The sequence below is a fragment of the Sinocyclocheilus anshuiensis genome, unplaced genomic scaffold, assembly GCF_001515605.1.
Source record: "Sinocyclocheilus anshuiensis isolate Anshui unplaced genomic scaffold, SAMN03320099.WGS_v1.1 scaffold51, whole genome shotgun sequence".
Classification (NCBI taxonomy): domain Eukaryota; kingdom Metazoa; phylum Chordata; class Actinopteri; order Cypriniformes; family Cyprinidae; genus Sinocyclocheilus; species Sinocyclocheilus anshuiensis.
In genome coordinates this window covers 3,698,505-3,720,230 of record NW_015548296.1, presented here as the reverse complement: position 1 = coordinate 3,720,230, position 21,726 = coordinate 3,698,505, and the positions used below count along the sequence as shown (strand labels likewise).

Below are 21,726 nucleotides of genomic sequence, written 5' to 3'. Positions count from 1 at the left end.
ATATATAATTTTATATATATATATATATATATATATATACGCATTTCTGCATTTCTTTATTTAATTATTTCATTATGTATTTAACGATTTATTTATATATTTCAACAATTATTTAATTTTGAGTAATTTGGCCCTCCATATAAAAAGTTATTATATAATAATGATAAAATATAGGCCTATAACAGTTAAAAAAGTAAAAACAAACTGATGCACATTCTTTATGCATCATTTTGATGGGAAGTTCGCATCAATAAATAAATAAATCCACAAAATGATGCATCATCACACTATCTTTTTCTTTTGTTCTTTGATTTACATCAATGACAGACTTCAGCAGGTTTTACTTTAAAAGCAGTGCTGTCTCTTTAAAATCTGATGCACATGAATGCGGATCTGACACATTTCCTATTTTCTCCAAACTCTTTACTGTCATTTAAGACTTTATAACTCCTTTAAAAGACTACGTTTACGAGGTAACTCGCCAAACCCGTGAATTTTGACATAATTGTGTGTGTTTTCGTCCGTTGAAGTGCTACTGGTGCGCTGGCAATGTTATAACTTGGCTCAATACATTTCAGATGGTATTGTATCAGAAAAAAAGCTGATAAATAAGAACTAAAACTGCAAAAGGACCAATGCATATACGTGGATAGAAAGAGTAAAAACTACCAGAATGTGCATGTTGTGTGTGTATGCAATTTGGAAATAAATCCCAAGAGATACAGAAAGCGCAATATATTTTTATTGAATTTATTGTCATGAAGTTTTACGCAGGTTTTTTTGTATAGATATAATATTGGAGTTTAGCAGTGCCAACATATAAACACCCATTTTCTTTTCTTTTTTCTCTCTCATTATCTCTTTAACATTGAATTAATTCCTGATTTTTTTTCATTGTAACATATAAAAGACAACAAAAAAACTACAGTCCGACAACAAGATTCCTGTGCCCATCAATATTAATTACAGGTAATACTTTTAAGGACCTGCCTTGACTGTGTGTTTTCTTTTCTTTTCCTAACAACAGAAAACGAGAATAATAAATTCTTGACTAAATGTACAATTGTTAATATCCATGGGCACAAGGACCACCTTGAACAGAAGGCAAAGGGGACTGCATATAGTGCTGCAAGACTGGCCAGTTGTTCCTGTAGATCTTCTTGCTTGGTTGCTAACTAATAAACTCTCTCCCCTTTGCTCTGTGGAGATTTGAAAAACTTTGAATGTTTTTGTCCACAAGAACCAAAGCAACACCAATCTCTGATGGGTATTAGGAATGTAGACAAGGATCCTCAGAACTAAAACAAAAAATATAAAAACAGTCAAATAAAAAAAAAAAGACATTTTCCACTCATTTAAACATGTGATATAAATGCAACATCTCAATCATACATTCTTAAGGAATTCCTCTGCGACAATTCGGGCCCGAGCGTTGACTGACAGCTTCATCTCGCTGATCTCCTTGTCGATCTCCTCCATGAAATGGATAACAAAGTCCACCAGCTTGTGTTTGTACATCTGTTCTGTGTGGAAGTTGGTAATGAGGAAGCTGATGTCATAGCCCTGAAAAGCACAAATGAGGAAATGAGAAAAAAAACATGTTAATCTTGTTAACAGTTTAGATCAGGGGTGTCCAACCCTGCTCCTGCAGACTTTAGTTCCAACCCTGCTCTGGCACACCTGTCTGTAATTATCAAGCAACCCGGAACACCTTGATTAGCTGGTTCAGGTGTGTTTGATTGGGGTTAGAGCTGAAATCTGCAGGATGGTAGCTCTCCAAGAGCAGGGTTGGCCACCCCTGGTTTAGATGCTTCACATGCACAACATCATTCAGCTATGCATTTCAAGTCGTAAGATTTATCCCACATAAACATGCATTTTTTTCTCTTACTCCTACATAACTCCACCAAAAAAATGTGACATGCATGCTAGCGATGGGTGCTTTCGAAAACCTTTGAAACTTTTGCAAATCATTTTTTTGATTTGAACAAGTGAAGCATGCACCGAACTGCCAAAGTCGCATGATTTCAGTAAATGAGGTTTTGTTACATCATGACTGTAATTTTAGAAATTAACAGACATTCTAATGACACCTTTTTACAATAAAAAGGAAGAGTTGTAGTGATCAGTCTCCAATTAGCCTAATTAACCAAGCTCTCAATAAAACAAACAAAACAAGCACTACAAATGAATAAAATAACACATTACATAGACCCTTATTATTTAATGGTATTAGATTATTTGTTAATTGTATTTAGTTGATTACACTTTTAATAAAACATTTGTATTTGGTTCGTAAAAGGTCTTCTTATGCATGTTTTGGCTGTGTTTTCATTGGCATTTACACGATTCTGACCAGCGTGTGGCGTTTCAAATGTGAATCATTTCGCAAAGCAATTGGTTCAGTTGATTTACAGTTTCGAAAAACTTTGTTTCTCCCATCACTAATGCATGCTTGTTTTAATGAATCACATATTTCTTCATCCCTTGTTTGTTCTTCACAAAGGAGCCCACCTCAACAGGTTTCCTCCGAAGGATGAAGAAGTTCTCTGCTCGCATCATCATGAACCTCATAAATTTATGGCACAGGATCTTCTCAATCTCATCAGCCTAAGAAAACCATTAATATCTTTAGAAGATGACAGAATGAAAAACACATCGATCTTGTGCAGCTCATCTTGAATTGCTTACCTGTTTGACAGCGATGCTGACCCTCACTGAGTTTATGGACCCCTCAATCAGGACTTTCTCCTTCTCATTGCGGCTTATGACCACAGGCTGCAACAGAAGCTCTTTGCTGCTCCTGTATTGAAAGACAAACATTGATCATATATGTATATATCTATTAAAATACATCATATATAACACATACGAAGGATGTGATTTCCTCACCTAACTTCCACCTCAGGCTTGTTGTGTCTCTCCACCACCTGAGAGGAGAAGTTCTCCAGACACAGGGCTGCTTGAAGAGTGGCGCGCACCGCATTCAGGTAGGGTCGCAATGTTGCCGTCTACATACAAAAAAGGAGAACATTTAATTAAGTAACTCTTCTTTCTATAAGCTAACAGCCCATATAATAACCAGTCAGTGGGTGGAAGAGCAGCGTTGTATTTGGCCATTCCATTAGGTGAAGTGTCAATCAACCGCCTGAATGTCACTTATTGACAACTACTGGCTGTTTTAAATGAATTAAACACGTGCCAGTTATTAAACATTGTATATGTGCAGTGTAATGTGCATTTAATGTTTTCAATCTGCCGAAAATAGGTTTTGCCTGTAAAATCACTGACGTTAGCCAGCTAGCATAAATCAAGACAGACTAACATCACTCGATCAAACAAAGCAAAAAACACTGCGGTGACCGCATGCAAAATGGTTTACGCTAAGGCTGTTTATTGAGTCATTTGATTGCTTGCACTATAATAAAAAACAATCTAAGGAACTTTAAGAAATGTAAATCTCTTACCATTTTATATGAGGTCTGTGGAGGAAGACGGAAGTCCGCACGCCTCGCCTGGAAATGAGAAAACACGCCTCCATTGCGTTCTCACTTTCCCGTAATACACCGATTAGAAGTGCATTATTGTTAATCGTGGGATCATGATTTAAATGTATACGAGTAAATGATAGATAATTAAATATATTTTCATACATAAACAAGTTCTTATGTTTCTATTTTAAACACGTAAACTGAGAGAAATAGATATAAACACTAAAACGACCGTTATCATTTCACATCTATTCTTATATTTACGGTCAAGCCCAGTAGCAATCTTACCTTTATTCGCTTTTTCTTCCTTATATGGCAAATAACACGATAGGTCAGATATACACAGTAGTCAAAAATGATATGGTCTAAAAATATCACTGTGTTCAAATAAACCTGAGCTCTTTTGTGGTTTTAAACAGCGCACGAGTCTCTACAAAGTAATAATCTTCGATTATACTGTTTGGACCTTTTTACAGTCTGTGGTTTGGTTTGGACGCGCTTCAGTCAGGAATGTACCATTCTATACGCTGCTATGTTATGTTGTGGATGTTAACTGCCGAGAGGGGGTATTTATCTGATACTGAAAAATAAGTTTGCAAATAGTACATAAATATTGGTCAAACTTTTTTTGTTTTTAAACGTAGGTTTATCATACTAAAGCCACGTTCGTGTTATTAAAACTTAATCGGCGAGTTGTCTCCCCCGTGTTGAGATAATGGTTTAGTCAGTAATGGATGCCCCTTCATCGGAGGTAAACAATAATATTTTATGAATAAATGCCTTGTATGGACTCAGTTAGCGTTTTGTTTGGTGTTTTAACATATTGTTTAATTGGCGACATACGTCTTTTCATTGCAAGTAATATACATATTTATTGATAAAGTGTAACAATCGGTTGTCTGTGGTTTGAACAGCATGCAGCCGAATTAGCAAGTAGCTGTTAGCTTAAAGTGGCTGCTCATTATCACACACTGGTATCATATATAGGCGTCAGTATTACATAACAGAGTGAAAGAAATTACAGGGATGCAATGCATAAAAGATTTAAGTTGTCACCTATAAAATCTTATAAATAACATCTACTTCCATCTCTTCTGGGATTGCTTGCATTATCTCAACTGTTTACTTGCAATCATGCTTTTACCACATGACCACACAACCCTGACCTTTTTTAATATTGTGTGTGTTTTTTTTTTTCAGATATAGGTTCCTGTTCATGAGAGGATGAGTGAACTCAAGGACTGTCCCCCTCTGAAGTACTATGACTTCAAACCTGTGGACCATGTGAAAGTGTGTCCACGCTACACAGCAGTACTCAGCCGCTCAGAAGACGATGGCATTGGCATTGAAGAGCTGGACACACTTCAGCTGGAGCTGGAAACACTCCTGTCCTCTGCCAGTCGACGTCTCCGAGCGCTGGAAGAACAGAGACAGGTGAACAGTGTTTTGCTATTTGTCGTTCTCCCACTTACTGCCTAAAGTGTCTAAAGTGATTTATGTTTACTCTCTGAAACAGATCCTTACAGACTGGCAGGACAAAAAAGGGGACAAAAGGTTTCTGAAATTAGGGAAGGATCCAGATCTCGCAGCCTCTTCTCGTCATTCCAAGCCCAAAAAACAGAAGCTTGATGGAAAGGGAAGTCATGGTCCCGGACCTGGGCCAGGTAGACCGAAGTCTAAGAACATACAGACCAAGGTCCAAGACTTTGAATTTGAAGTCGACCCCCAAGATATACCCCGCAACCCTAAAAATGATGCTCCCAACAGGTTTGTTGAAACTGAGATGCATAATGTATATTTATTGAAATAACCAGATATAAGATACAGATCAGGTTTTGCCATCATGTCCCCTACAGAAACCCTAGATATTACATTTTTTCCATTTCATGCTTTATTGATTCCAGAGGAGACATATTAAGTTGAGTACTCACTCAAAGATTTTTATTTAAATACAGATCAAATATTATTTAAACGGATAAAAGCCTTACATTTTATTCAGCAATTAAAAGCATTAAAATGATAAAAATTGAGAGTAAAGACAAAAATGTACACACGATGTCTCTTTTTTAAAATAAATGCTTTTAAACTTCCTATTTTACCAAACAAATATATCTTGTTTTCCACGAAAATATGAATAAATGTAACATAAAAATATGAATATTATTAAATATTACTACTTAAAAACATAACAATACTATTAAATATAAGAAGCACAGCTGTTTTCAACATTGATAATAATAATAAATGGATAATGTGGCACTAAAGACTGAAGTAATGGCTGATAAAATTCAGGAATAAATTACATTTTAAAATACAGGTGCATCTCAAAAAAATTAGAATATCGTGAATAAGTTCTCTTTTTTTTTTAACTTATTTCAAAAAGTGAAGATTCATTACATGTAAAGTAAAACATTAAAAAAAAATTTGTTTTAATTTTGATAATTAGAGCTTACAGCTCACTTATATTCAGTTATAAAAAAGTTATTGTAATACTGTAAAATTGTAATATTTCACAGTATTATGATACCTTATACCATTTTTACTGTATTTTTGATCAAATAAATAAAGTTTTGTTGAGACTTCTTCTTTCAAAAACATTTAAAAAATCTTACCGACCCCAAACGTTGATGAATGATAGTGTATTTAGTCATTTGTGGTTATATATGTGTGTAAAACAGATTCTGGGCCTCGGTGGAGCCTTACTGTGCAGACATCACAAATGAAGAGATCAGAGTTCTGGAAGAGCTGCTCAAACCACCTGATGATGAAGCAGAATACTACAAGGTAAAGATCTTTTAGAAACCAGTTCCTGCACTACATTACTGCATCTTTCCTTTCCTTTAACTGATTCTGTATTCAGGGAAATGCATGTTATATGGCTTTTGTGTTGGTTGTTCACATCTGAGCACTCACTGTTGGCTTTCTTTGCAAGATCCCAGCCCTCGGAAAGCACTATTCCCAACGCTGGGCTCAAGAGGACCTGTTGGAGGAGCAAAGAGAGGGGGCGAGAGCCAGTGACAAGAAAAAAAGCATGATGGGTCCTCTTTCCGAACTGGATGCTAAAGGTAATGGTGTGATTTAAGATGAGATTCCAGTTGCAACATTGTCATTTTTTGTTGCGTCTAGCCTTAAATCTGTTGCTTTTATCTTCTACTATTCTGGTTTGTGCAGATGTAGATGCCTTACTGAAGAAATCGGAGTCTCAGCATGAACCTCCAGAGGACGGCTGTCCTTTTGGCCCTCTTACTCAGCGGCTTCTACAAGCACTTGTTGAGGTCAGTGACTCATCATGTGCTAAAATAAGTACTTATGTTGTGCAATATTTAGTCAGCTCAGCTTATGTTTTAGTCATATCCTTTTTCAAATATGTAGGAAAACATCATATCCCCTATGGAGGATTCCCCCATTCCAGACATTCCAGGGAAGGATGATGGGGCTGGTACATCGCCTCGTAGCCAGGGTAAAGCCTTCAGGTAAAGGTTTTATTTTATGATTTAGTCAGTTAGTGATGTTTACATGTTTATTTAGACTACCATTCAAAAGTTTGGGTTGGTAAGATTTTTGTTTTTATGTTTTTGAAATACGTGTCTTCTGCTCTCCAAGTCTGCATTTATTTGATCTACAAATACAATAAAAAAATGGTAATGTTGTGAAATGTTACTTCGATTTAAAATAAATTTTCAATTTTAATATGTTTGAAAATTTCATTTATTTCTGTGATGGCAAAGCTGAATATTCAGCATCATTATTACTCTAGTCTTCATTGTCACATGATCCTTCAGAAATCATTCTAATAAGCTGATTTAATGCTCAAAAACAGTTGTGCTAAGAAAATTATTAAAAAAAAATGTTTTAAGTAGTCTTAAATTAATATAAAGTATAATATTACAGCATTTATTTGAAATATAAATATTTTGTAAACATTACAAATCGTTACTGTCACTTTTGATCATTTCATTTAATTTATTTTATTTAGTCATTTAAATTAAAATAGAATAGAAAGTGCTATAGTTAGAGGGTCAAATAAAGGTGTATTTTAGTGTATTCTTTCTAAATAAGTAGCACCAGCAGTACTTTCACATTCAGGTGGATGTTTTTGGCACTGTTTTCTTTGAAGATGACATGTCAAGTTAAAATTACTCTGTTTGAGCACTTTATTTTGTTGTGCTTTGTCAAACTGTATTCCAATACAACGCATCTTATGAAAGCAGTCTAATCATTTAGGGGCAATTAAGACTGATTAGTTAACTAGCTGTTCAGGCAACCACCAGCTAGTTGATTTTGAAAATAGTATTTTTTCCCCCATTGACTTCACTTTTTAGCTAAATTGGCAATCTTCATTCTCTCTATCTTTTACTCTTTATAGTCAACATGAATCAGCACTCCCAACTCATTTTACTTCTATAATGTGATGCATTTTTGAGTGAAACTGAGTATTCACTAAGGGGAAACACATGTATTTTATCCATCAGGATTGAATGGTGACAAGTAGACCAGAATATAGGAAAACTAGATATTTGGCTATTGGTGAACATTATTCAATAGCCTATATTGCCTGGGTGACATCGTCCATAAAGGAAAGTGAAAGTGAAACAAAAGCATTTTGATGAAAGATTATTTCAATACTTTTTCTTTAAAATAGTAATGGTGTACATGAATAAAGAGGTAATTTTCTCGTGTTCTGTTGCTCCCAGTGTGCCTCACACACGCTCTCTGGAGGCTCGTATAAGAGAGGAGCTGGTGTCTCAGGGGCTGCTGGACTCTGATGAGAGGCAAGGTGTCGGAGGAGAGTCTGAAGACGAGGTGCTGGCCGAGCTGCAGAAAAGACAGGCTGAACTCAAAGCGCTAACCGCACACAACCGCTCGCGCAAGCAGGAGCTGCTCAAGTGAGTCTCAGCCAAAGAGCCTCAGATCCAGATCAAAACTGCTGTCAGCACAAGATGAAGACTAGCTGGTGAAAATAAGCCTGTAATCTTTCAAAGAGTTAGAGGGAGCAGTCTGATGTGACAAGTTATGATTTTCTTTCTATAGTTTTACTTAGATGACTACTTAGAGAGCTCGCTGTATTGAAGCAGTCAAGTGTGTATTTTTAGATATATCTTTTGGTACAGTATTTTTTTTTTCCATATACTTTGTGAAATACCAGGATTAATGTGAGATTAGGAAAGTCACCTTTTACTTTTCACCCTGTTCTTGCAGGTTGGCACGGGAAGAAATGCGAAAACAGGAGCTTCGACAGCGGGTTCGAGTGGCTGATAACGAGGTTATGGAGGCATTCCGTCGCATCATGGCAGCCAGGCAAAAGAAACGCACTCCAACGAAAAAAGAGAAAGATCAGGCTTGGAAAGCTTTGAAAGAGAGAGAAAGTATTCTCAAACTCTTAGATGGATAAATATGACCGGCAGCTATAATGTGGTGTGTTTTCTTTAATATGTTTGTTGGTTATGGACACTTCATAAAGCCAACTTCAACATTCAGACAACTTGAAGAACATGTAAACAAATATTTAATATAATGTTCATATTTTTGGTTACTCTCTATCTAAAGTAAGACCTGACGTTACTAGTTGTGATAATAAAGGTGTTTGACACTAGTTTTCAAGTGCCACTGACTTGACACTGTTGATGCCAGAATATAAATTTACTTTATTTTTTTTTGCTGCCTTTATGTACAGTTCCCAAATGCAGCTGATTAACATAGTGGATTGATATTGTTAAAGGAATAGTTCACCAAAAATGAAACACTTGTCATCATGTCGTTCACCGACTCTTCTGTGGAATATAAAAGATGGTATTTTGAAGAATGCTGGTAACCAAACAGTTGTGGGCACCATTAACCCATTGCGTGGACAAAAACAGACATTTCTTCTTTTATGTTTCAAGCAAGAAATAAAAATCATACAGAAACAACATAAGGGTGAAAAAAAGACAACATTTTAATTTTTGGGTGAACTGTTCCTTGAAAGCTGTTGTCATAGCGTTGATAGTATTTTGTTACTACACGGCAGGAACACGGTCATTTTGAGTTTTTATATGATTAAAAGAAAATAAAGCTTTTTATAAAGGTATTGTACATGGAAATATTGGGTTTGTAAATTCATATATGCTGTCGTTTATTTCAGTCCATGTTGAATTTAGTTCGTTGTATTTTGTAAACAACTTATATCACATCGCGGTTGCATGTATGTGTTTGAAAATAAAAACGATTTTTTTTTTTTTAATTACTGGATTAGTGTTTCTATCACCGTTTTTCTAGTTTGTATGCAAAACTTTGATTTGAATTGTTATGACAGGTTGAGGGCGCCATTCCGTGTGTTTACACCATAGACTATAAAAAAAAACAGGTTTACACACTTGTTCAGTGAGTGAACAGTATCATCGTTGCTCTCTGCTCTTTCTTACATCTTTTACCTCAGAAAAAGGACTTGTTGCGCTGGTGAGAATGTCCTTTACGACTTTGTTGTTCGTAGTATGTATTATCTGTTAGTGCATCTGTATCGTGTTTGCCAGTTTCTGAAGACGCAATCTCTGGGTGTGCAGAAACCGTTGCATGCAACTGTAGCAGTCCAGCCGCTTCACCTCCTGAAAAATAAGCTTTGAGGTGAAGTTTTGAGGTAAAATTAAACGGCGTGCAGCCTCTTACGAAGTTAAAGCGATGAAACTGATGTTGCTCAAGTTTGAACGACCCGACAGCTACAATTCCGCGAAAGAATCGTTCATGTGAGTCGGTTCTTCTTGATGAAATGGTAGAACGATTCATGAGGTGGACTGTCGGAGCGGTTGTCGAGTCAACTGAGAACCATCTTCGCACATGCTCGATTTCTAATAAACTGAGAACTGTTTGGCAACCAAGAATTATAAGAAAAGTAAGGAACTTTCATAGCCAAGACATTAGACAATTTCCTTGAACGTCAGAAACCGCGCGATGACGTTTTACGTAATGACACAAAAGAATCACTGAATCGCTTTTTCGAACCGTTTGAAAGAACCGATTGGCAGAACTACACCAGTGCATTTAGAAAGTGCTTTGATGGCTTTATGTTGCGATAAATAAATGTTTTTATGGCAACATTTTGAACAGTGAACACAACCAAAGCTAACCATGAAAAAAAAAACTAAGATAAACATAAGAATATTAATAAAAAAAAAAAGAAAGTGTACAGATTTGTATATCAGCATCTTTATGCAAATAACATAAATGTTGTGAATTGTAAATAAACCAACTAAAAGAGATGGCTTTTGCGTAATGTACAGTAATTTTGCTTTGTTATTTCTGGTTAATTCTAAATAATAAAGGTAAGTGACCTATTTCTATTTTAAAATAAGTAGAAGTATTTTTTTTTGTGATGCCCATTTACATTTGTGAATAAAGAATTTAGTAAATATAAATAAATGTACCATATTGAAAATTCAACATAATTATAGAAAAACATTTGCTATACAAATAAACGTAAATTCCAGTGTTTGTGTTTAGCAGAAAATGCGAAATCAAAGCAAGATAATTCATTTAAAGCATTAAGTAAATGCATTGTCTAATTTGTGGTGACGTCACGCAGGTTTGGCATGTGCCAGAATGTGCGGGAGAACGGCTTGCACTCTTGCGCCGAATGAGCTCAGTCGTGCGGCTCGCTATCAAGACAGGACGGGACAACCACACAGGCCCCGATGGAAGGACAGAGACACTGACAAATACCGGCCCTCATACAACAAGAGTCCTCAGTCCTTCAGCCCTGTACTGCTGTCCAACAGACACTTCAACAAGGCATGCCAAAATATATGTGCACAACATTTGTCCCTGAAGAACAGCTGTTTAATGAAGTGCTTTCCATAGGATGCCCCGGTAGATGAGTGTGTGTTGGCAGCGATGCGCTGGGGTCTCGTCCCGGCGTGGTTCAGAGAGAATGACCCCAGTAAAATGCAGTACAACACCTCTAACTGTCGCAGTGAGAGCCTGCTAGAAAAGAAGTCTTTCAAGGTACATAAGACACCCTCATTCATTCCACATGAGCAGTGAAATGCGTAGCCCCGCCCACAGTGAAATCTCATTGGTCCAAAGTTCAGCTCAACATAATAGAGTGCAACAGGATGTAAAATTCTCATTCATTTTTGTTCCACTGGGAATTTGGTTTTTAATTTATAAACTTATAAACCACTGAAGACAGACCTTTATGTTATATACTTTCATTGATGCCATCGACCTGCATTATTTCAACATTTTTTTTTTAATTTTTTTAAATAATGATGTTTAATAGCAGAATTACTGGTGAAAAACTAAATTACCCATGATCCTGCAGACATCCTACGGAGAGAACAAAAAAGGAAAAATTTTTAGCAGCCTCTCCCTCCTATGAAGCACTGCGGATGATGTTTCACTACTTGTAATTAAATGCATATTTTCCAATAAACATTATATATATATTAAAAATTATGTATAGAAAATTGAATCAGAAAAAACACTTGTGAAAAAAGGCTCTGTAGCACTCTACTATGTATTAAACATCAAGTATATTCTAATATTCTGTGGACAGACATATGACTTGTTGCTGAAATCTTATTGTACAGGACCCTCTTCTGAAAGGACAGCGCTGTGTCATTCTAGCCAATGGCTTCTATGAATGGAGGCAAACGGAGAAAGAGAAACAGCCTTTCTTTATTTACTTCCCTCAAAGCCAAGGAGGTCAAGTGCCTAGTCAACAGAATGCACAGAAAACAAAAAGTGACCAAAGTTTGGACCAAGGAGAGGTTAGCCCAAGTCTGACAGTCGTAAGAAGTACATTTGTTAACTTATGCCTGGCCTTACTCGTCTGTTTATTCCTCCACTTGTCTATAGAGTGATCAGGACGACAGTGACTGGACAGGGTGGCGTCTGCTGACAATAGCGGGGCTCTTTGACTCCTGGACTCCTCCTTGTGGTGGAGAGACATTGTATACTTACACTGTTATTACTGTAGACTCCTCTCCAAACCTTCAAAGCATCCACGACAGGTTGAGTGCATAAATATGATTAATGGCGTTTTCACAGGTGGTGGAGAGACATTGTATACTTACACTGTTATTACTGTAGACTCCTCTCCAAACCTTCAAAGCATCCACGACAGGTTGAGTGCATAAATATGATTCATGGCGTTTTCACAGTCATACAACTTTTGTACTGAGTCAAATGAAGCTTGAGTTAATGTGTTGTGTAACAGGATGCCGGCTGTGCTGGACGGAGAGGATGAGGTAAGACGGTGGTTGGACTTTGGAGAAGTGAAGTCACTGGAAGCAATGAAATTACTGCAGCCAAAGTCCTCCTTAACCTTTCACCCCGTCTCCTCATTGGTCAACAATTCCCGCAACAACTCTCCAGTGTCTGTAGCCTGTAGACCCCACAATTAAGAAGGTGAAACGTTTGGTCATTTTTAGAAAACAAATGCACTTAAAACTATTTTTACACTAGTTTATTCATTTGTCCTCTATTATTACATTCAAAAAAAATATTGTGGCTTAAAATGACTGTTTTTCCATTTGAATATATTTTAAAATGCAATTTATTTCTGTGATGGCAAAGCTGAATTTTCTGCAGCCTTTACTCTTCTTGATTCTTTGATGAATAGTAAGTTGAAAAGAACAGCATTTATTTGGAATATAAATACTTTTTAACATTATAAATGACTTTACTGTTACTTTTGATAAATTTAATGCATCCTTGCTGAATGGATGGTAATGTGTTCATATTTTTATAATGCATTTTCATAGTTTAGGATTTATGTTCTGGGTCTGAGACAAGAATAAATTAATTACAGACATATGAAAAGATCATAAAGATCACAAACCATTATTAAAATCTTTGACATATATGAATGTGAACTTCTTGATTAGTTTAAATACTGACCTCCTGCCTTATGCCCCGTCTAGACCGTTCAACCTACAGCCAGCAGTAAAATGATGACGAGCTGGCTGAAAACTGCCTCTCCCACTAAGAGGAAGAATCCTGATGAAGACACTTCAGCTAAAGCACCTGAAGAAAAGTCTGCAGCAGAGAAGCAAACCAAGCCGGCTGGGCCTCTCCTGCAGTGGCTGCTGGGATCGGGTTCCAGAAAGAAACCAAGAACTTGAAAACAGAATCACAATGTTCTTCCGAATGACCAAAAGATTGAAAATGCACCTTGACATGCCTAAAATGTTTTGTTAAAGTAGTAGTTCACCCAAAACTGAAAAACTGCTGAAAATGTACTCACCTCAGGCCATCCAAGATGTACAGTATATGATGTTTCTTCATCAAAACAGATTTGAAAAAAATTTCGCATTACATCACTTGCTCACCAGTGGATCCTGTGCAAGTAAATGGGTGCCGTCAGAATGAGTACACCCGATAAAAACATCACAATAATCTACACAACTTAATTAAATTAATTAATCAAATAATGTCTTGTGAATTGAAAAACTGCGCGTTTGTAAGAAATAAATGAACTGTTATTGAGACATTTTAACTTCTGGCCAAAATAAGAGTCCATAATCCGTAATAAGGCTTCCTCCAGTGGAAAAAACCCACTTGTCCTCTCACGTAAAAATCCATCAGTATAATTGTTTAGAACGGATTTGGACTGTTTTTGCTTGTGACCAGTGCTTGATCTGTGCTTATTTCTCTCCTGATTCAGACGAGATGACTTTCACCAGAGAAAGCAGTATTATTCATAGAGGACTTTTATGTTATCCGGCAGCAATGGTTTGAAGTTAAAAACGTCTTGATTGGTTTTGTTTATTACAGACATGCAGCTTTTCACTTCAGAAGACTTCATTTGATGGACTGGAGACGTGTGGATTACTGTACTTGTGGATGTTTTTATCACCTGTTTGAACTCGCATTCTGACGGCACCCATTCACTGCAGAGGATCCATTGATAAGCAAGTAATGTAAGGCTACATTTTTCCAAATCTGTTCTTTCAATGAAAAACAAACTCATCTGCATCTTGGATGGCCTGAGGGTGAGTACAGTTTTGGGAATTTCTTTAAGACAGTTAACAGCTCATTTGCCAAGTATTCAGTGTGTAGTAGTATGTATTGTTCATTTTTGATGATTTTTATATGATGAAAATTAATGTAACTTATAATAGTTGATTTGTAGACACATTTCCTTCGTTCATTTCAAATAGTTCCAGTTCACTTCTTAATAACAATGTACAGCAAACACAAAATACCACAGTTTTATTCAACTTAATTTTTATTTCCATTACTTTGAAATACATTTATCTTGAACAATGTATATGCTGTGATTTTTGTTTCATTAAATGTCATGAACAATTCAGTTCTCCCCCAATGTTGTCTAGTTGTGTTTATTTGAATATAATGCAACACAGATAATAATAATAAAAATAATAATGAACAAACAGACGGGAAAAGATCCGAATGATACTGAGCACTTAAATTCTCTACCATCCTGAGCTACTGGTAGAGTCCGGGCAAGATATGAAAGAAAGACAAAAACAAAAACGACAAGAAATAGTCTACGCCACTGCTTGTTCATGGCAGACTCGCGGTGATTCGGTCATGCTCACATGAGGATTGACGATAAAAAAATACATAGAAATACTAATTGTCATAATAGTCTGAATAGTAGATAATTTAGATGTAATATCTAAATTTCCCATTGCATGGTTTGCTATTCATATTTTCCTGTTCCATTTTGAGGACAGCGATTGGGCGTACACTGGATTAACTGACTGCAGTTCTCAGATGTAACAGCGGGGGCAGTGTTAGACCTCCAGTGCTTTGGGACTTCACAAACTGAGGAGCTTTTTTTAGGTTCAAGCTTTAAGATGCAAATGTAGCATGCTTTACGCCAGGCCGCCTTATTAATTCAAGCACATTGATGAAGCAGTTGAACATGGCGGGTAGTTATGGTGCCAACGCACGGCTCTGATACACCCCCCCATCTTTCAGCGTTCACGTCAAACGTATTCCAATTGCACTGCGGGACTGGATCATAAAAAAGTCTCAAGAGCCATTCAAGTGTTGTGAAGAGTTTCAGTAGGACTTTTTACGTGGGCGAGGCGACAGCTCTGCAGAACCGGTGCGTGGTGTCGGGATTCGTGTACGAAAACGGGTGTCAGATTGAGCCTCTTGAGCATATGTGGGTGTGTGTTTGTGTCTAAGGCTGTGAATGAGAACTGTGAAGGATACTGAATGGGAGGAAGTCTGCTCGTCTACAAAGGCCAGTGATTATATCGAGTAAGGGGGAGGGAAGGAGATAAAGGAGAACAGGGGTGAAAGAAAGAACGCAAGAGAGAGAGGGAGTGAGGCAGAGACAAGGCCAGAGAAGCTGAGGGTGAAATGTTGCGCCCCCTGGAGGTCCTCAGCAGCTGCAAGTCTCTGCTGATGGCTTGGCTCTATCGTTCCGGTCTAGTTTAATTGGCTCAGGGAACTCATTGTATAACTCCACTTCGGTTTCCTACAAAATAAAAAAAATGGGTACAGATAAGTCCAAAGTATACTTTAGTTTTGACGTAAACAACTAAGCATATACATACAGCCAAATCCACAGCCTTTTAAAGTATACGCCATTTGACAGAAACATAGGCACTTGACATGTGAACTAGAAAGGTTCATCCTTGTCTCTGATTCTGTTTCTCAGAATAAACAGAATTTTGAGATATAAACTCAGAATTCAGAGAAAAAAGAATTGCATGATAGAAACTCAGAATTCTCGCAATTACGTGAAAAAGAAAATTAAAAAAAAAATCTTTTCTATTTTTTTATTCCATGGCGGGAAAAAAAACTATTGCGAAAAACACAGAATTTCAAGATGTAAACTCGCAACTGCGAGAAAAAAAAGAATTGTAAGGTAAGTCGTAAAATGTAAACTCTAAAAAAAGTTAATGAATTTTTATTCATTTGTGAGATAAATATTCACAATTACCTGAGAAATAAAGATGTTTAATATAGGCCTATGCGAATTTGCCATTGTACTATTTTATGGCTGATGTGTTTTAATCAATAGGCTAATAATGAACCACAAACTACTATCGTTTAAAAAAAAAAAAAAAGGGGGAAATCCAAAGACCGTTTATTTATTTGTGTTACAAAGCTGGTAAAACACATTTTCCTTATTCATACTGTTAATAAAAGTTCAAAGTTTAATATAAGTAAATTTGTCATCGTACTGTTTTATTGTATAGCCTTTTGTATTATTATTAATAATAATAATGAGCCACCAACTAAGCATTCGTTTGAAGTAAGGGGAAAATCCAAAAACCTTTTATTTATTTGTTACAACGCGGGTATGTCTTATTCGTTCTGTTAATAATAGTTTTATGTTTAATATAAGCTACTTTGTCATTGTAGTAGGCTATTGCTGTGTGTGGGATTTTTTTTTTTCATTAAGAGTAATACTGAATCAACCTTAAGCATTAATTTTGTTCCAAGAATATGAAAGATCTAACGTTAAATATCAAAATATGCGCTGTAGAAGCGAGAATGTTATTATTATTGGTTGCTGCTGAGGTAATAGACGCTCTCGGTCTTTCTCGGTTGTATCTTCGCAGTGGCTGTAGAAATGGTAGCTAATTCTTGATTTGGGTCCAGCACAGACATGTCACAGGTAATAATATGATCAAAAAGTCATGGCAACAAACGACTTCCTAAGTCAGTTTAAGTTGAAATGACTTTCACAATCAATTTGATTAAACTTAATTCATGTTTGACTGTTGCTTATTGTCACTGTAGGCTTAGGCTATTTTTTTTCTATGAATTTTAATGAATATACAAATTAATAAAATTGGTTTTATTTATTTTTTGTTACAAAATGTTCATTTATTTATTTTTAACGCCGCAGCCCCAGCCCCCCCATTTTTTCTTGGGCTACACGCCAGGGGGTGCTGCAGCACCCTCAGCACCCCTACTTCCCGCGGTAATGGAAACAGGCTTCTATTTATCACTGTTAAAAATCGTACTTGTTGTACCGGTTTAAACTAGTGCTTGTATCTCTTAACTCGTTACACAATGTTTTGATGTTACCATCTACATTAGTTAGTTGTTGTTCTGTTTCACTGGTTTCTTTTCGACAAAGAAACAACGGGCTTTAGCGGTGTTGGCACGTTGCGTACAATCTAATTAGTGCAAAAAAACCAAGGCACATATGTGTGCTGAGTGTACATCTTATGCGCAATTAGAAAACTCCTAAATATGTGCATACTATGCGAATGATGAAATTTGCATCAAGTGCACTACTCGTAAGCATACTTTGGGCTTCATCGCTTTTCACACCTAACGCAACACGTATTTCAACAAACATACCTGTTTGAGTGCATTGCGCGCGATGGTCTGGAAAGCCTGCTCTACATTGATGGCCTCCTTTGCACTGGTCTCAAAGTTCATTTTGTTAATAAAAGTTAGATGTTTAATATAGGCCTATGCGAATTTGCCATTGTACTATTTTATGGCTGATGTGTTTTATTAATAGGATAATGAACCACAAACTACAATCGTTTTACACTTAAAGAAAGGGGAAATCCAAAGACTGTTTATTTGTGTTACAATGCGGGTAAAACATATTTTCCTTATTCATATTGTTAATAAAAGTTCAAAGTTTAATATAAGTGAATTTGTCATTGTGTTGTTTATTATATAGCCTTTTATTATTGTTATTATTATTAATAATAATGAGCCACAAACTAAGCATTCGTTTGAAGTAAGGGGAAAATCCAAAAACCTTTTATTTATTTGTTACAACACGGGTATGTCTTATTCGTTCTGTTAATAATAGTTTTATGTTTAATATAAGCTACTTTGTCATTGTAGTAGGCTATTGCTGTGTGTGGGATTTTTTTTTTTCATTAAGAGTAATACTGAATCAACCTTAAGCATTAATTTTGTTCCAAGAATAGGTCTAACGTTAAATATCAAAATAAGCGCTGCAGAAGCGAGAATGTGAGATTGTTATTATTATTGGTTGCTGCTGAGGTAATAGACGCTCTCGGTCTTTCTCGGTTGTATCTTCGCAGTGGCTGTAGAAATGGTAGCTAATTCTTGATTTGGGTCCAGCACAGACATGTCACAGGTAATAATATGATCAAAAAGTCATGGCAACAAACGACTTCCTAAGTCAGTTTAAGTTGAAATGACTTTCACAATCACTTTGATTAAACTTAATTCATGTTTTACTGTTGCTTATTGTCACTGTAGGCTTAGGCTATTTTTTTTCTATGAATTTTAATGAATATACAAATTAATAAAATTGGTTTTATTTATTTTTTGTTACAAAATGTTCATTTATTTATTTTTAACACCGCAGCCCCAGCCCCCCCATTTTTTCTTGGGCTACACGCCAGGGGGTGCTGCAGCACCCTCAGCACCCCTACTTCCCGCGGTAATGGAAACAGGCTTCTATTTATCACTGTTAAAAATCGTACTTGTTGTACCGGTTTAAACTAGTGCTTGTATCTCTTAACTCGTTACACAATGTTTTGATGTTACCATCTACATTAGTTAGTTGTTGTTCTGTTTCACTGGTTTCTTTTCGACAAAGAAACAACGGGCTTTAGCGGTGTTGGCACGTTGCGTACAATCTAATTAGTGCAAAAAAACCAAGGCACATATGTGTGCTGAGTGTACATCTTATGCGCAATTAGAAAACTCCTAAATATGTGCATACTATGCGAATGATGAAATTTGCATCAAGTGCACTACTCGTAAGCATACTTTGGGCTTCATCGCTTTTCACACCTAACGCAACACATATTTCAACAAACATACCTGTTTGAGTGCATTGCGCGCGATGGTCTGGAAAGCCTGCTCTACATTGATGGCCTCCTTTGCACTGGTCTCAAAATACGGGATGTTGTTCTTACTTTGACACCAAGCCTGTGCCCGCTTGGTTGTTACCTGAGGGTGAAAATGTATCACAGAGACTGTGATTAAGGTCATAGGTGCATGATTATATTCAACATGAGAAAAAGTGTGTTTGCAAAAGTCTCCACCTTGACACTAGGCGATATGGCTCAGGCTCAGGTAAATTCTTTCCGGCAATTTATCTTTCCGGGAATGAGAAGTTGTAACATTACCAGTAAATTACCAGTAATGTGGTCTGTGTGAACGCAGAACGAGATTACTGGTATGAACCAAGGTTATTTTCGTAAACGAAAACTAAAACGATTGATGAAAAAACAATTTCGTAAACTGAAATAAAATAAAAACGTCAAAATAATTGAAAAACTAAAACGAAACGAAACTAACAACAGTTATTGAAAAACTAACTGAAATAAAATAATAATTATCAAAAAAAAAAGTTTTCATAATCATTACGTTCTCACCCCCTTGGCGGAAAAATATACGAGCTGTGTGGATGTTTAGGGAAATAGCCTACCTGTAATGGCGCATCACGCACATGGGGTTATCTGACGGAGAGACGCAAAGCATTTTAAAGTCTGCACGGGTCCTGTTTGGTAAACGTGCGCCAGCAGTACTTAACAGAACACCTGACCCATTATCTGACAGCAGTGCTAATTTAATTCTGTACCAGATGAGAACCGTTTGACATAAAGACCGCGAGTCACAACCCGAACCGCACTCGCAATAAATCTATTACATCAGGTAAGCAAGATTATTTATCTTATCATGTAACACAAGCAATCAAACCAACATTAGGCATTCTAAGATGGTGCTTTGACGAAAAAGACATGCAGCGCAACATGATAATTAACAGAAAAAAAGACATCCTTTCTGTAAACAACACAAAACTTTTGCCTAGCATCTTGTGGTCACTCTGCCAGGCTTTTGAACAAATGTGCATTGGCTAAATCGCATCATACACACGCTTATAATTCTTCATAAATATGAAAAGAACATTCAAATATAAGCCTTTACTTGTTAAATGCGATTGCCGTTATTATTGAATTTCATTAGTCCCAGTTTTGATTGATGCATGGCTGTTCACGGAAAAGTGAGCAAGACACCACAGTTACAATATCATGATTATGGTTAAATAAGAAAAGACATAACCAAATCAGGCTACATTTATTTTCATACTAAATATCTCAACACATCATTGGATATGACATCAAGCGCAACTTCTGTAGATTAATTTAGTAAAAAAACTAAAAACTTGCCTGCTTTCTTTGGCGTATATTTGTATACTTTTACTATCTAATCAATCTCAGCATGCGTTAATTTTGTGTCGCTAGACGTTTGCCTCACTATAAGGCTAAATTATGCCTACGTCTTTCTTTGGCCTGCGCTCTGGAAGTGATCTGTTAAACTTTAATTAAAACTGAAACTAAACAAAAAAATGCGTTCACAAAATAAAAACTAAACTAAAACTAACAAAATATGAATGAAACTAATAAAAACTCAACTGAATTTTATAGAAAATTTGAAAACGATATTAAAATAAAACGAATAAAAAAATTCTAAACTATAATAACCTTGGTATGAACATATACAAGTTCAGAACACGCTGAAATAAGACGTCTACTCTGGGCCAATCACAACATTCTGACGCAGATGACGCATTTACTCCACACACTGTGTAGTTTGGTTCGAAGTTATCTAATAAGATGTCTCTGGGCCAAAAGCAGCTGCATAAATGTGAATGTTTAAACATCAACAAAAACACTGACCGCGTATACCGCTCCATGTTTACAAACACAACACTGAGATACAGCCGTTAAGAGGTCATTTCTGGTTAATGATGTAACAGAATTTACCGGTATTTTGAAACTGATGTGTGAATGGTGCTTTACCGGTAAACTGTGTGAACTGTGCATTTTTGTATTTACCGGTAAAATCGTTCCGGTAATTTTATGGCAATTTACTGGTATTACTGTGTGATGGGACTTATGACTTAAAAACACCTTTTACATGATGAGCATGTTTTAATTTATTTTATTTTCAAAATTGTCAGGGTAATACAATGGTTTCGATACGTGACCCTGGACCACAAAACCAGTCTTAAAGGCACAATATGTAAGATTTTTTTATTAAAATATCCAAAAACCACTAGAACAGTGTTATATATTTTGCTGACTTGTGTACTTACAGTATCCCAAATGTTTCGAAGAATGTTTAAATCCTCTTACCGTAAATATATCAAAACTTAATTTTTGATTAGTAATATGCATTGCTAAGAACTTCATTTGGAAAACTTTAAACGCTATTTTATCAATATTTTGATTTATTTGCACCCTCAGATTCTAAATTTTCAAATAGCTTCTCAGCAAAATATTGTCCTATCCTAACAAACCATACAACAATGGAAAGC

At 36.2% G+C, this 21,726-nt stretch overlaps 4 protein-coding genes across 7 annotated transcripts in view; 2 read left to right on the top strand and 2 right to left on the bottom strand.

The window, feature by feature from the left end:
* Nucleotides 1-720: 720 nt before the first annotated feature.
* LOC107656065 (actin-related protein 2/3 complex subunit 4) lies at nucleotides 721-3,854 on the bottom strand. The gene is made up of 7 exons (XM_016443739.1): nucleotides 3,780-3,854; nucleotides 3,468-3,515; nucleotides 2,893-3,011; nucleotides 2,692-2,803; nucleotides 2,515-2,610; nucleotides 1,393-1,563; nucleotides 721-1,298 (listed from the first exon to the last, which is right to left on the bottom strand). Exons 2-7 carry the CDS (start codon nucleotides 3,468-3,470, stop codon nucleotides 1,293-1,295), a joined length of 507 nt encoding a protein of 168 aa, XP_016299225.1. The 5' UTR covers nucleotides 3,471-3,515; nucleotides 3,780-3,854; the 3' UTR covers nucleotides 721-1,292.
* A 4-nt stretch (nucleotides 3,855-3,858) lies between these two features.
* Nucleotides 3,859-9,660, top strand: LOC107656064 (transcriptional adapter 3-like). Of its 4 annotated transcripts, none has more exons than XM_016443738.1 (9): nucleotides 3,859-3,928; nucleotides 4,692-4,925; nucleotides 5,008-5,258; nucleotides 6,170-6,275; nucleotides 6,424-6,556; nucleotides 6,663-6,766; nucleotides 6,864-6,964; nucleotides 8,186-8,377; nucleotides 8,691-9,660. In XM_016443738.1, exons 2-9 carry the CDS (start codon nucleotides 4,716-4,718, stop codon nucleotides 8,881-8,883), a joined length of 1,290 nt encoding a protein of 429 aa, XP_016299224.1. In that variant the 5' UTR covers nucleotides 3,859-3,928; nucleotides 4,692-4,715; the 3' UTR covers nucleotides 8,884-9,660. The 4 variants fall into 4 exon arrangements, with proteins under 4 accessions (XP_016299224.1, XP_016299221.1, XP_016299220.1 ...); XM_016443735.1 differs by lacking the exon at nucleotides 3,859-3,928 and adding an exon at nucleotides 3,944-4,242; XM_016443734.1 differs by lacking the exon at nucleotides 3,859-3,928 and adding an exon at nucleotides 4,254-4,349.
* Nucleotides 9,661-9,845: 185 nt separating this feature from the next.
* Nucleotides 9,846-13,711, top strand: LOC107655987 (embryonic stem cell-specific 5-hydroxymethylcytosine-binding protein-like). The gene is made up of 8 exons (XM_016443616.1): nucleotides 9,846-9,926; nucleotides 11,047-11,252; nucleotides 11,322-11,465; nucleotides 12,053-12,232; nucleotides 12,321-12,399; nucleotides 12,513-12,588; nucleotides 12,682-12,872; nucleotides 13,388-13,711. The coding sequence occupies exons 2-7, from the start codon at nucleotides 11,064-11,066 to the stop codon at nucleotides 12,866-12,868; spliced, it is 855 nt and encodes a 284-aa protein (XP_016299102.1). The 5' UTR covers nucleotides 9,846-9,926; nucleotides 11,047-11,063; the 3' UTR covers nucleotides 12,869-12,872; nucleotides 13,388-13,711.
* A 950-nt stretch (nucleotides 13,712-14,661) lies between these two features.
* LOC107655959 (ras-related protein Rab-7a-like) overlaps nucleotides 14,662-21,726 on the bottom strand; it is a 16,475-nt gene continuing 9,410 nt past the window's right edge. Inside the window, exons 5-7 of the mRNA XM_016443594.1 lie at nucleotides 21,109-21,118; nucleotides 19,224-19,454; nucleotides 14,662-15,921 (exon numbers count right to left, since the gene is read on the bottom strand). Of these exons, the coding sequence (XP_016299080.1) occupies nucleotides 15,826-15,921; nucleotides 19,224-19,454; nucleotides 21,109-21,118 (337 nt within the window). The 3' untranslated portion in view covers nucleotides 14,662-15,825. The remainder of the gene's footprint in view (nucleotides 15,922-19,223; nucleotides 19,455-21,108; nucleotides 21,119-21,726) is intronic.

Coding starts and splice junctions, on each gene's coding strand:
- LOC107656065 (XM_016443739.1), bottom strand. Junction 2,611..2,691: donor TCAGCATCGCTGTCAAACAG/GTAAGCAATTCA, acceptor TGGTTTTCTTAG/GCTGATGAGATTGAGAAGAT. Junction 1,564..2,514: donor TTCGGAGGAAACCTGTTGAG/GTGGGCTCCTTT, acceptor TGTGCTTTTCAG/GGCTATGACATCAGCTTCCT.
- LOC107656064 (XM_016443738.1), top strand. CDS start 4,716: ATGAGTGAACTCAAGGACTGTCCCCCTCTGAAGTACTATGACTTCAAA. Junction 6,557..6,662: donor TTCCGAACTGGATGCTAAAG/GTAATGGTGTGA, acceptor TGGTTTGTGCAG/ATGTAGATGCCTTACTGAAG. Junction 8,378..8,690: donor CGCAAGCAGGAGCTGCTCAA/GTGAGTCTCAGC, acceptor CTGTTCTTGCAG/GTTGGCACGGGAAGAAATGC.
- LOC107655987 (XM_016443616.1), top strand. CDS start 11,064: ATGTGCGGGAGAACGGCTTGCACTCTTGCGCCGAATGAGCTCAGTCGT. Junction 11,253..11,321: donor CCAACAGACACTTCAACAAG/GCATGCCAAAAT, acceptor TGCTTTCCATAG/GATGCCCCGGTAGATGAGTG. Junction 12,400..12,512: donor TGACTCCTGGACTCCTCCTT/GTGGTGGAGAGA, acceptor GCGTTTTCACAG/GTGGTGGAGAGACATTGTAT.